Source organism: Saccopteryx bilineata, chromosome 5 (assembly GCF_036850765.1).
Source record: "Saccopteryx bilineata isolate mSacBil1 chromosome 5, mSacBil1_pri_phased_curated, whole genome shotgun sequence".
NCBI lineage: Eukaryota > Metazoa > Chordata > Mammalia > Chiroptera > Emballonuridae > Saccopteryx > Saccopteryx bilineata.
Window position 1 is genome coordinate 198,598,349 of NC_089494.1, and position 12,010 is coordinate 198,610,358.

The window sequence follows — 12,010 nt, forward strand, 5'->3', positions numbered from 1 at the left end:
AACCTAGGCAGCGCTGCTACCTACAGCAGTGCCTGGCACAGTTCACAAGTAGTATTTAAACGTATAAATGAATGAGAAGAAAGAAAAATAAAGGAAAAGTCATATGGATGGCTTGGAAGGGAAATAAGAAAAGTAAATGAAATTGGAAGGAGGGTGGGACTTAATGGAAAAATTAAGGAGTAGATCTAGGGATATTTCGGTAAACCAGGAAAATGTTTTCTAACTCTACAGCATTTTCACTAAATATAATTTACAAGGCTACTATAGTTGATATAGCACTAGAAATTATAATACATACATTAGTTATACATATGTTACTACTCCAAGGATCCATACCCTGAACAGCTGTAGCCCATTAAGATGCCTCAGTAATTAAAAGTTGTCAGAAACCAGTTTGCTCACCAAGATGTCCTGATATCATTGAATACTGGATATATCTTAGTTTATGCCTGAGTCAGAATGTGAAACTCTCAGAAAATTTAATAAGTAGTATTTTCTACAGTCCCCGAGAAGATGCAGTCTATTAAGGAGGGAAGAGTTCTTGGTTTTGCTGTATATTGGTCGTTTTTCCCCACATCCTTTAGTCAGTAACATTAGAGCTTTCAAAGCTCTGTGACCCAGCTTTCCACCTAGTTTATTTAATTCTGATACTCTTAGGTCACCAGTGGATAAAGTTCTGTCTTTGTGTAGTCTTAACTCATCAATAGATGTATATTCTGAATTGTCATTTTAAAATATAATCTTGGCATTTCAGCATATGCAGATATCTTAGGATTGAAGAAAGAGGTTAATATTTATTTGTAGTTCTATCTGCATATAATTTCAACCTTTAACTTTCAGTATATTACTTGATTGAGCTGCTTATACTGAAAAATGGTGGGTCTGCTTTAAGTTACATGGTTATAGATTAGCTCTTCTAAAAAATTTTTTTTGAGGAAGAAAGGAGTTTTCAACATGTGGATTTCCACTGCTACCTCACTCCTTGAATAGTCAGGGAAGGTAAATTAACTTTAATTAGCTTAACATTACAATTAAGTTAATTACTGGTTATTTCCTAGCATGATCTGGCAACATTACTGGCTAGCAGAGAGAAACCAGACTGGAGTCAGGAAGTGATAGCAGAATGTTAGCAAATCACCAGAATTATCTGGTGAAGCAAGAAACGGGTCAAAATACTTTTCGATTCCATGAATCGCCTTCTTATTACCAGCTGTTGTCAGGTGAGGGTCCAGACTGTACAACCACAAATGAAGAACAGATAGTTGCCCCCTTGTATCATTGAGCAGAGCATATAGCAAGAATAAAATTTTAAATGTTCTTGGGTTTTTTTCTAACCAGTGCTATAATCAAATGTATGTCAAAGTAGAATTTTAAAAGGCCTTTTATAGCATTATAGGTAGTAATCAACTATTTTTTTTTTTTGTCTATCATAACTTGAGCTTATTGTCTATTTAATTTTATTTTTTATTTCATTAGCTATTATAACTTTATTTGGGTCTAACTGTATTTTGAGGAGGAGAAGAAAGCAAAAGTATATCCTAGATTTTACTTTTTACTACAAATAAAGTTACTGAACAAAGAAATAGTGCATTTTCATTTACATCAACATCATATTATTTTAACATAAAGTCAAGATCTAGATATGAATAATTGTTTAAATGAGGATGATGATGAAATTTTTAATATTTCTCTTTTTTATGTATGACAGAGAGACAGAGAGAGGGACAGATATGGACAGACAGGAAGGGAGAGAGATGAGAAGCATCAGTTCTTTGTTGCGGCACCTTAGTTGTTCACTGATTGCTTTCTCATATGTGCCTTGACCAGGAAGCTACAGCAGACCAAGTGACCCCTTGCTCAAGCCAGCGACCTTGGTTCCAAGCTGGTGAGCCTTGATCAAACCAGAGGAGCCTGCGCTAAAGCCAGCGACCTCGGGGTTTTGAACCTTGGTCCTCTGTGTCCCAGTCCGATGCTCTACCCACTGCGCGACCACCTGGTCAGGCTAATTATTTCTGAACTCTCTTTCTTTTAGTTGATGATTTTAGTGAAGAATCCTCTTTTTATGAGATTCTCCCCTGTTGTGCTCGCTTTCGTTGTGGAGAACTTATAGTTGAAGGGCAGTGGCATCATCTGGTTCTGGTGATGAGCAAAGGCATGTTGAAAAACAGTACTGCAGCCCTCTACATCGATGGACAGCTTGTTAGCACTGTGAAGGTGAGCATTCTTGTGCTTGGAAATCTCAATCTGTTTTACAAGGTAGTGTAGTGTGTGTGTGTGTGTGTGTGTGTGTGTGTGTGTGTGTGTGTTAAAATCATGGGCCTGGCTAGTTCATATCATTTTATTGGGAAGAATGGAAAGGAGGGGTTACACAATAGCAAAGAGTTAGTGAATATGTCAGTGATTGAGCCAAACTGCAAAGTGGTTTTTCACAATAGAGAAATCGTTTGAAAGATGCCTAAATAAACTATGAACACAGTATATTTGTCACTTCATTGTTACTATTGTATATAGTTCAATAGATTCTATATTTCTTTTCTAAATTTATTAATTTTAGAGAGAGAGGAAGATAGGGAGACAGACAGGTATGTCAATCTGTTCCAGTGTGTGCTCTGACAGGAGATTGAACCCACCACAGCCTTTGCCTATTGGGACGATTCTCTAACGGTTCGAGTGTAACCAACTGAATGATCTGGCCAGGGCTCTATATTTCTTTAGAGCTGGAATATTCATCTTTGTTTTCAGATCACCCAGATTAGTCTCTGGTAATAATAATAGATATTCCATTTTAATGTTTGTTGAATGAATGAACGTATAAATACTTCTCTAGATAGCTATAGAATAGTCAGGAGAGAGGCAAGAGAGTTGAAATAACCAGTAAAAAATCAGGAGTTTCTTTTCTGAAGCAGGATAAATACTGCTAGTTACTTTCTATGGAAATCAACTAGCAAGCTTGTAAAATTCTTTGATTTCTAAAAGTTAGTGCTCCTTTTTATAGTGATATCTACATCTTTGTATTGATTTGTGAAAGAAGCAACAAAGGCAAAGTTTGTCCTTTTGTGTGAATTAAAATTTAAAAAGTGAAACCAACAGCTTCCTTGAATATATTTCCCTCTTTAATGATATTTTATTGTGATATTGTGTGTCATTGGGAGAAACCCTCAGATGCACTCTGTGAGAATGGTCATTATTTTTTGTATGCACAATTGCATTTGAAATGGCTTTGTAGATTCTCTAGTAGGTTACTCTGTTATTTTTAGTGTTACTGAAAATAAAAAATGTCCTCAGCTTCTAGAATTGAGAGATAGGAGATTTATTATTGCTGTATTTACATCGTCATCATCACTGTGCCTGTGAGAAGAAGTCAGAGTCCTGTGAAACCAGCTATAGGTCATGTACTGGTCTTCAGATTCGTACTATTAACATCGTAAGGAACTGTTCTGTAATATGTGGAATAATAGATTTGATCTGAAACTAGGATAGTGTTAACAAAGCAATTGACAGACAATGTTATGACAAAACAATTGATGGAAATGTCTCTTGTTCCCTCAAATGATGAAAGCTGCTTATACAACAAAACATAACTTGATTTTATTATCTTGTATACTCATTTAATGTAAATAAATTATATGATAATTTAAGCACGTTGTCAGTGAGCAGTAGTGTGATTTCAAATCTGAAAATGTATTTTACATTGAGATTAAAATATGTGTTTATAAATTATAACAGATTTTATTTTTCTAATATGTTAATATCACTTTATCCATTATGAAACACTTCTCATGAATAATTTTACTTAACAGACTCACATTAAAGGTATCAAGTATACTTGAATTCCATAGTTGGAAAGCTGTTTTTATATCAACCAAAAATTTTATAGAAGCATTATTAATTTGCTATGCAAACCAACTACAGTGCCTCTTTTAGCATTAGATAGGTTATCTATAGTAGGCAGTTGGATAACATGTTTCCAACTTCCATGTCAGGTTCCAGAATCTTGGTCTGCCCTTATGTTTCTCACCCCAACTGCTTTTGTATGTTAATAAGGTTTATGACCTTGGGATAATGAAAAAATACACCAAGAATGCTTATCTTCTCGGGGAGGGGGAATTTTTTTTTTATCATAGCTCACACATTTGCTTTTGTTTTCTTTATAGCTTCATTATGTTCACAGTACTCCGGGGGGTTCAGGTTCGACAAATCCACCTGTTGTCAGCACAGTGTATGCATACATCGGTACTCCACCTGCCCAACGCCAAATTGCTTCATTGGTTTGGCGCCTAGGACCCACACATTTTTTGGAAGAAGTTTTACCTCCTTCAAGCATTACGATAATTTATGAACTAGGACCAAATTATGTTGGAAGCTTTCAGGCTGTATGTATGCCATGTGAGTAACTGAACTTATTCAGGTTGTATAAAACTTAACTCCTACAGTGTAGAAGCATGAATTAAGTGCATGTGTGTCTATAACATTATATTTTATGTTTATCTAAAAAATGGGGCCTACTCTTCTACTTTTCTTCAGTGTGATGCTATTGATCATTCACAGTGTTCTACTCCAGTAATCATAGTGTACTTTCCTGATTTTTGTCTTCATATCTGATCACTAATTTTCCAGTTCCTTTTTTCTGCTCTAAGATGTAGGGGTACATTCTCCTTAAGAGTCTAACCTCAACCGCCTTCTCTTTCTATAATTTTTTCTATTACGTGGGGCAGTTTAAAGTGTATCTACTCTAGTTAAAGGAAGGAATGATAGGTCCAGAAAACACACACACACACACACACACACACACACACAAACACTTTAGGTTAGAGCAGTTTACTTGAAATTTTCTTCTTTTTTTTTTTTTTTAGAGAGGGATAGATAGGGACAGACAGACAACGGAGAGAGATGAGAAGCACCAGTTCTTCTTTGCAACATCTTAGTTGTTCATTGATTGCTTTCTCATATGTGCCATGACCAGGGGGCTACAGCAGAGCAAGTGACCTCTTGCTCAAGCCAGTGACCTTTGGGCTCACGCCAGCGACCATAGGGTCATGTTTATGATTCCATGCTCATTCTGGTGAGCCCAGGCTCAAGCCAGATGAGCCCTCACTCAAACCGGTGACCTCAGGTGTTTCGAACCTGGGTCCTCTGCATCCCAGTCCAATGCTCTATGCATGTCGCCACCACCTGGTCATAAATTTTTCTTATCTCTTTACTCTTGCTGTTCACTTCTTGTTATCCTTTCTCCCAAAAAATAATTTGGAATCAAAGGAACTGATGTTAAGCTGTAGTATTCTTTTCAGATAATGTCTTCCTTCTCCCTATTCTTGTTCTACATAAGTTCTCAGAAGTTAGAACAAGTATATTGTAAATGGTAATAAGCCTATGGCTGAGGAATCTTGTACTCATGTTCTTGATTAGATAGCATCTATTATAGCTAACACTTCTTGAGCACTTACTATGTGCCACGTAAGTTAATACACATAAAGGTCACAGCTATTCTGAGCCTTTCACATACATTTATTTATCTCCTCAAAGTATTGAGAGTTTGGTACAATTATTATCCCTATTTTACAGATGAGGAGGCTCAGGGATATATAGGTCACACAGCTTTTAAGTGATATAGCAGAGATTCAAGCTTAAGCCTTTTAGCTCTAAAACTGTGTTCTTAAATACTCTGCCGTGCTGTCTAGAAGACGACAGAGAGTACAGGTGGGGTTGTCATTGGGGAGGAGGCCTAGCGCACGAAGGTCACGGGCGCTCCACTCGTTTTCATTTCTCTTTTTGTGTTAACCTAGGGTAAGTGTCTTTGTGATTTGTTTGATAACAGTGAAAACTCTTCCTTTACATTACACTGTATGTTAAGAATATTTTCACAGTAAAAATTGGACTGTAAAGCTCTGTGACTAGATGACTTTCCCTATTCATACTTAAAGAAAGAAATGAAGAGCTGAAAATTAAAGTTTTCCAATTTAGCTCCCTTGTTCCACTTCAAAAGATTTTCAAGTATGCTGATTTAAAGTGATATGCAGATTCAAGTATTTGTTAGAATAACGATTTTGAAAAAGATTATTTTTCTTTTGAAGGTAAAGATGCAAAATCAGAAGGAATAGTCCAATCTCCTGTGTTACTAGTACCAGAAGAAAAGGTATCATTTGGCCTCTATACACTCTCGGTGTCTTCCCTAACAGTGGCAAGAATCCGGAAGGTGTACAACAAGTTGGACAGCAAAGCTATTGCCAAGCAGGTAAGCAGAATGATTTCCTGCCAGTGGTGGCGATTCTCCCTGGAAAGGTGCTTTGGAGATTTGTCATGCGCACGGCCTAAGTGGTGCTCAAACAATGCCTTTCATGTAGCGTTATATTGGGTTGTTTTGTCTTGGAACTTAAACCAAAACATATTTAGATATTAGCTTCATTTGGAAAAGGAGGAATTTCCTTTTCAGTGCATGGTTTATAATACTGTGTTTTTATTGGCAATTTGAATAATTGAAATCAGAGACCTAAAGACAACAATTGCTATTTCTAAGGCTACAATTTAAGGTTTTTCTGGATCCTAATAAGTGCACCATTTTGTTTAGAACACATTAATGGATAAAGAGAAAATTTCTTCCTTTATGGTTCTTACATTCTCATAAGAGACAGACAATAATAACTAAAGAAATAACATAATTTTAAGAATATTTTAGAAAGTGAAGAGTGCTATGCAGATACATAAAGCAGTGAAGAGGAAAGAGATAAGATTAATGTTGCTGATAGGATGGCCAGAGAAGCCTCACTGAGAAGGTGAAATTTGAACAGACTTGGAAAGAGATGAGGCAGCAAGCAGTGAGAATATGGAGAATGGACAGGGTGTAAGTGTAGGTGGGGGGTTGCATTCTAGGAACACAGGTGCTGAGGCCACAAGGAAAGTGCTTGCCTGCTGCAGAGGCATGTGTGACTAGAGTGGAATAAAACTAGACCTGGAGAGTAGGAGAAGGAACTCTGACAAGTAGAGTGGACTATTTTGTTTAGAATTGATAGGCAATTCTAAAGGTGTTGGCTTTAACCGAGTGAGGTGCATTTGTTTAGAATTGATAGGCAATTCTAAAGGTGTTGGCTTTAACCGAGTGAGGTGCAAAGCATGGTGGAGTTTCATAAATAGGAATGAAATGTTAGGACTTTTTAACCAGGATTACTATAACTTCTATTGAGAATAGATGGAAGGGGGATAAAGGTAGAAGCAAGGAGGCCAGTTCTGAGGCCAGTGCAATGATAATTCACGTGGGAGATGACGGTGGTCAGAACTCAGAGAAAGCAGAGATCGTGATGAGAAGTGGTCAGATCTGAGGTATATTTTGAAGATCGAGCTAATATTTTTTGATGGTTGATGGGCTGGATTATGAGAAGAAAGGAGTTAAGGATAACACCAAGACTTTTTACTCTAACAAGAAGGAAAATGGAGTCATTTTTTTTTATTTGGAGAACACTATAGGAAGAGTAATTGAGGGGGTGGTACTGAGAATTATGTTTTGCAAAAGTTTGAGAAGCTGACTCTTAGTGGAGCTGTCAGAGCCATTGGACATAGGGTTTGAATGCCCTGAGTATTCACAGATGGTGTTGAAGCCATGATACTAGGTTCATTCACCAAAGCATAGGTGTGGATAGAGAAGAGGAAAGGTTTTTAGGCTGATACCTGGGATATCCCAGTGTTGTGGAGTTGGGGATATGAAGAAGAACCAGCTGAGAAGACAAAGGGTAGCAGCCAGCAGCATGGAGAAGAACTTAAGAGGACTCGTTGGGTTTTATAAGGCAGGAGTCCTCAGTGAGCTGTTTTGGTTGATCAAGGAAGGCAAAGCCCAAGGGGAAGGAAATCAAGAGACTAGAAGGAAAGGATTTGGGAACAGTTAAGTATTGACAGCTTTTGTGCAGAGGTTTGTCTGTGAATATATGTACCATCTTCTAAGGAACATAAACTACATAAATTTAGTTCTACAGGTAACAATAAAATGAAAGTATTAAGGTTGTATTTGCTTGAAAGCACACTGTGTGCACTGTGTGTGCATGCACACATATACATACCAAATTGAACATTTCTTTTAGGTGAATGTGTTTATAAACTCTGAATACAGAGTAAAGCTAATATGTTTACTGATCAGAAGTATTTCAAGGCAGAGAGTGATGCGAACCTTTAAACCACGACAGAATTTTATTAAAAAGACCCCTGAAGCTGTTTCTCAAGAACCCCTGTCATCATCATCTCAGTAATAGATTGTATTGTACTTACTTTCTCTGAGTTTACACACTTTTGGAAGTGTTTGCAGATTAAAAAAAAGAATGCTCATGTTTTTAATATTCTGATAAGGGGAGAGAGGAAAGATACATTACCCATCATGTCTCTTTTTTTCTTTTTCAATAAAAATGTTCATAATGCAGTCCTGCCATTTGCAACATGGATGGACCTAGAGGGTATTATGCTAAGTGAAGTATGTCAGACAGAGAAAGAAAAATACTACATGATTTCAGTTATATGTGGCATTAAAATAATCAAAGCAAGTGAACAGACAAGAGAAAACAGACTCATAGAAACAAGAAACAAGCTGATGGTTGCCAAAGGAAAAGAGGGTGGGGGATGAGTGAAAAAGGTGAAGGGTGAAGGGGAATATAGTCAATGGTAGTGTGAAAACTTTGCATGGTGATACATGGGTATTAGATTTAGTGTTGTGAGCACACAGTAAGATATATACATAAATGTTGAATCACTGTGTTGTACATCTAAAACTAATGTAAGATTGTATGTCAACTATAGTTAAAAAATGTTCAGACTGTTCTTCTCTAGTTACATTTTTTTATCCGTTCCTATTCTTCAGTTAGGCATTTCCTCCCATGAGAATGCCACGCCTGTGAATTTAATCCACAATTCAGCAGGACATCTTAATGGACCTGCACGGACAATTGGAGCTACTTTGATTGGGTACTTGGGTGAGTCAGATTGCTGTTGTTCCAGACTTCTTTATTTTCCTTCAAATCTGCATTCACTTCCCTCATTTAAGGGGGTGGTTCATCTTTTATAGTGCTAACCTGTAATGTTCTTGTAATATTTAGGACTAATGTAATAATCTCAAACTTCAGCCCATTTTAGAAATTGTAACCTCTATAAAATCCCTTTAATTTTTCTTCTTTTGTTATCACTGATGAGCACTGACTACATACTTCTGTGTAATGTCAAGATAAATGTCACAGTACGTTTAGAGACAGATGTAAAGACTTAGAGATGTTGATGATTGTTGGTGCAGGAGTGGTGGCACTCATGAGCACTCCTGTTATTTGGAAATGAGTTAGAAATAAGAGCTTCAAAGTGTAAACACTGTGACTCCAACTCTAGTAAAATTCAGAACTGGTACACATTCTGCAGAGCCATTTACCTTAGAAGTTTTCTAAATCCAGTGTCATAATGTCTGAAAGTATTATGAATACTGAAGAACATATGAAATATAAAATGCATATTAGCTTTATTTTTAAAAATCTAAATCTTGATCAGTAGGCAAATGGCATTCAAGCAATGCCATTTTTAAAAGTTAGGGCCCTGGCTGGTTGGCTCAGTGGTAGAGCGTCAGCCTGGCATGCAGGAGTCCCGGGTTCGATTCCCAGCCAGAGCACACAGGAGAAGCACCCATCTGCTTCTCCACCCCAACCCCTCTCCTTCCTCTCTGTCTCTCTCTCCCCCTCCCGTAGCCAAGGCTCCATTGGAGCAAAGTTGGCCCCGGGCGCTGAGGATGGCTCTGTGGCCTCTGCCTCAGGCACTAGAATGGCTCTGGTTGCAACAGAGCCATACCCCAGATGGGCAGAGCATCGCCCCCTGGTGGGCGTGCCGGGTGGATCCCGGTCGGGCGCATGCGGGAGTCTGTCTGACTGCCTCCCCGTTTCCAACTTCAGAAAAATATAACAAAAAAAAAAAAATGTTAGGAGTGTAGATGTGAAATTTTTTTTCTTCTTTTTCAAGTGACAGGAAGGGAGATAGAGGGACAGACTCCCACATATGCCCTGACCAGGATTCACCAAGCAACCCCATTTGGGGCTGATGCTCTCTGCCTGTCTCGAGCCATGCTCACAACCAGGCTATTTTCAGCACCTGAGGTGGAGGCTCCACAGAACCATCCTCAGTCCCCAGGGCCTTTGCACTTGAACCAATTGAGCCATGGCTGTGGGAGACAAAGAGAGAGAGAAAGGGTAGGGGAAAGAGTAGAGAAGCAGATGGTTGCTTCTCCTGTGTGCCCTGACTGGGAATTGAACCTGGGACATCCACACGCCGGGATGATGCTCTATCACTGAGCCAACCGGGCAAGGTTTAACTTATTTTTTTTAATTGACACAATGTTCCAGTACTGCGTTTCTCATAATTATGCTCTTGTGGGGTCGCTGATGTACTGTTACTAGAGTACATAACTGGGAGAAGCTTTGAGTGTAATGGTCAGTAATGTGCTTTGCATGACGGAATATGTCATCCTTGCAAGGATGGCTTCTCCATCCCACTGCGCAGTTCACAGAGTTGAAGCGCTTTTGCTCTCCTCAAATTTATTCCCCAGCAGTCCTATGAAGACATTCTCACTTACCTCAGAAAAGCATTCTGAAGGCCTCTGTACTTGTGAGTCTTCTTAAGTTGCCCAAAGTCACACAGAAACATCTGTGCTTGCTCTCAAACCCAGCGCTCTTCTGCTCGCTCCTCTGTTCCTGCTCTTCTCTGAGAGTACATACATTAGTGTTCATTGTTTTCTCCCAGAATCTACTTTGAAGGGTTTTTTGTTTGTTTGATTTAGAATTTTTACTTTAGGATTGAAGGTTTTTTTTAAGTGTTATTAATGCTTAATAAAATTTTATTAAGATGATTTATTCAGTTCTTATTTACATGGGGGCTTTATTTTAATTATTTTTCACTGTCTTTTAATCAGGAGTAAGAACATTTGTCCCTAAGCCTGTTGCCACTACCTTGCAGTACATTGGTGGAGCCGCAGCCATCCTGGGCCTGGTGGCCATGGCTTCTGATGTGGAAGGGCTCTATGCAGCCGTCAAGGCCCTGGTTTGTGTGGTCAAGAGCAACCCACTGGCCAGCAAAGAAATGGAAAGAATCAGGGGCTACCAGGTTTGTAACCATAAAGCTTTCCTTTCACTTTACTTCACATGAAAATAAAACCTTAGTTTTATTCTTGTGTTCTCAAACTCTGGAAGAATTATATTGCCAAATAACCTTTAAAAGTTAATAATTTTTATTAAAACTAACACATTTCAAGTGAGATTATGAGTTGTTTTCTTTATTTGGTTTATCCTTATTCTCATATTTTATCAAATCTCACTCAACCTTTGAATTAGGCTATGTTATTTCAGTATAGCTTTGATATATTTGAATAATTTTCAGAACAATGGTTTGCTAGTTTGGGATTTTTTTTTTATAGAAATAGGAATAAAATGAAATGGGGTCGTACTACCACCTGCTCTAAAGACGTCCAGATCAGTAGCAGAGCAGAGCTCTCCCCATTTTCCTTGTCTCTCCCCTCACCCTCCTTTCATCTTTTACCCCCTTGACTTAACCTAGCAGAGTGAGACCCATGGTGTAATAGCTGTACTATTCATTGCTAATCCTGAAAACTCATGTGAGGTTAAAAGGTTAAAAATGACACGTTTGTATATCCACAGTCTCTACTAGGTTTAGGCAGACTGTTACTTGTAAGCAGAGAAACAAGTATTTGGAGCCAGATTTAATCCCTTTAATGTAAATGAAATATAAATGCCTTCTGTAGCTTTAGCCAATAGTTGATTGGAAATGGATAAACTATTTACTACACTGTTTTCTATTGATTTAATCACACTATTTTGGTGAGAGTTTTGTTTTGCTAAACTCTTATAATGATTTATTGCAACATTGTTTATCGTGAAAACATAGGAACAACCTAAATGTTGCAACAGCATGTGACTAATAATACTGTAACATTCCATAAAATATTATTAGACTTTTTAAAACATAAAAACTATGTTACAAAAGAAAAAAATCC

At 37.9% G+C, this 12,010-nt stretch overlaps 1 protein-coding gene across 7 annotated transcripts in view; it reads left to right on the forward strand.

The window, feature by feature from the left end:
• The window catches only part of WDFY3 (WD repeat and FYVE domain containing 3), a 281,383-nt gene that overhangs the window by 172,851 nt on the left and 96,522 nt on the right, over positions 1-12,010 (forward strand). For all 7 annotated transcript variants that reach the window (XM_066281026.1, XM_066281031.1, XM_066281029.1 and 4 more), the window contains 5 exons: positions 2,033-2,214; positions 4,155-4,386; positions 6,072-6,232; positions 8,834-8,945; positions 10,913-11,103. In XM_066281026.1, coding sequence (XP_066137123.1) covers positions 2,033-2,214; positions 4,155-4,386; positions 6,072-6,232; positions 8,834-8,945; positions 10,913-11,103 — 878 coding nt within the window. The remainder of the gene's footprint in view (positions 1-2,032; positions 2,215-4,154; positions 4,387-6,071; positions 6,233-8,833; positions 8,946-10,912; positions 11,104-12,010) is intronic.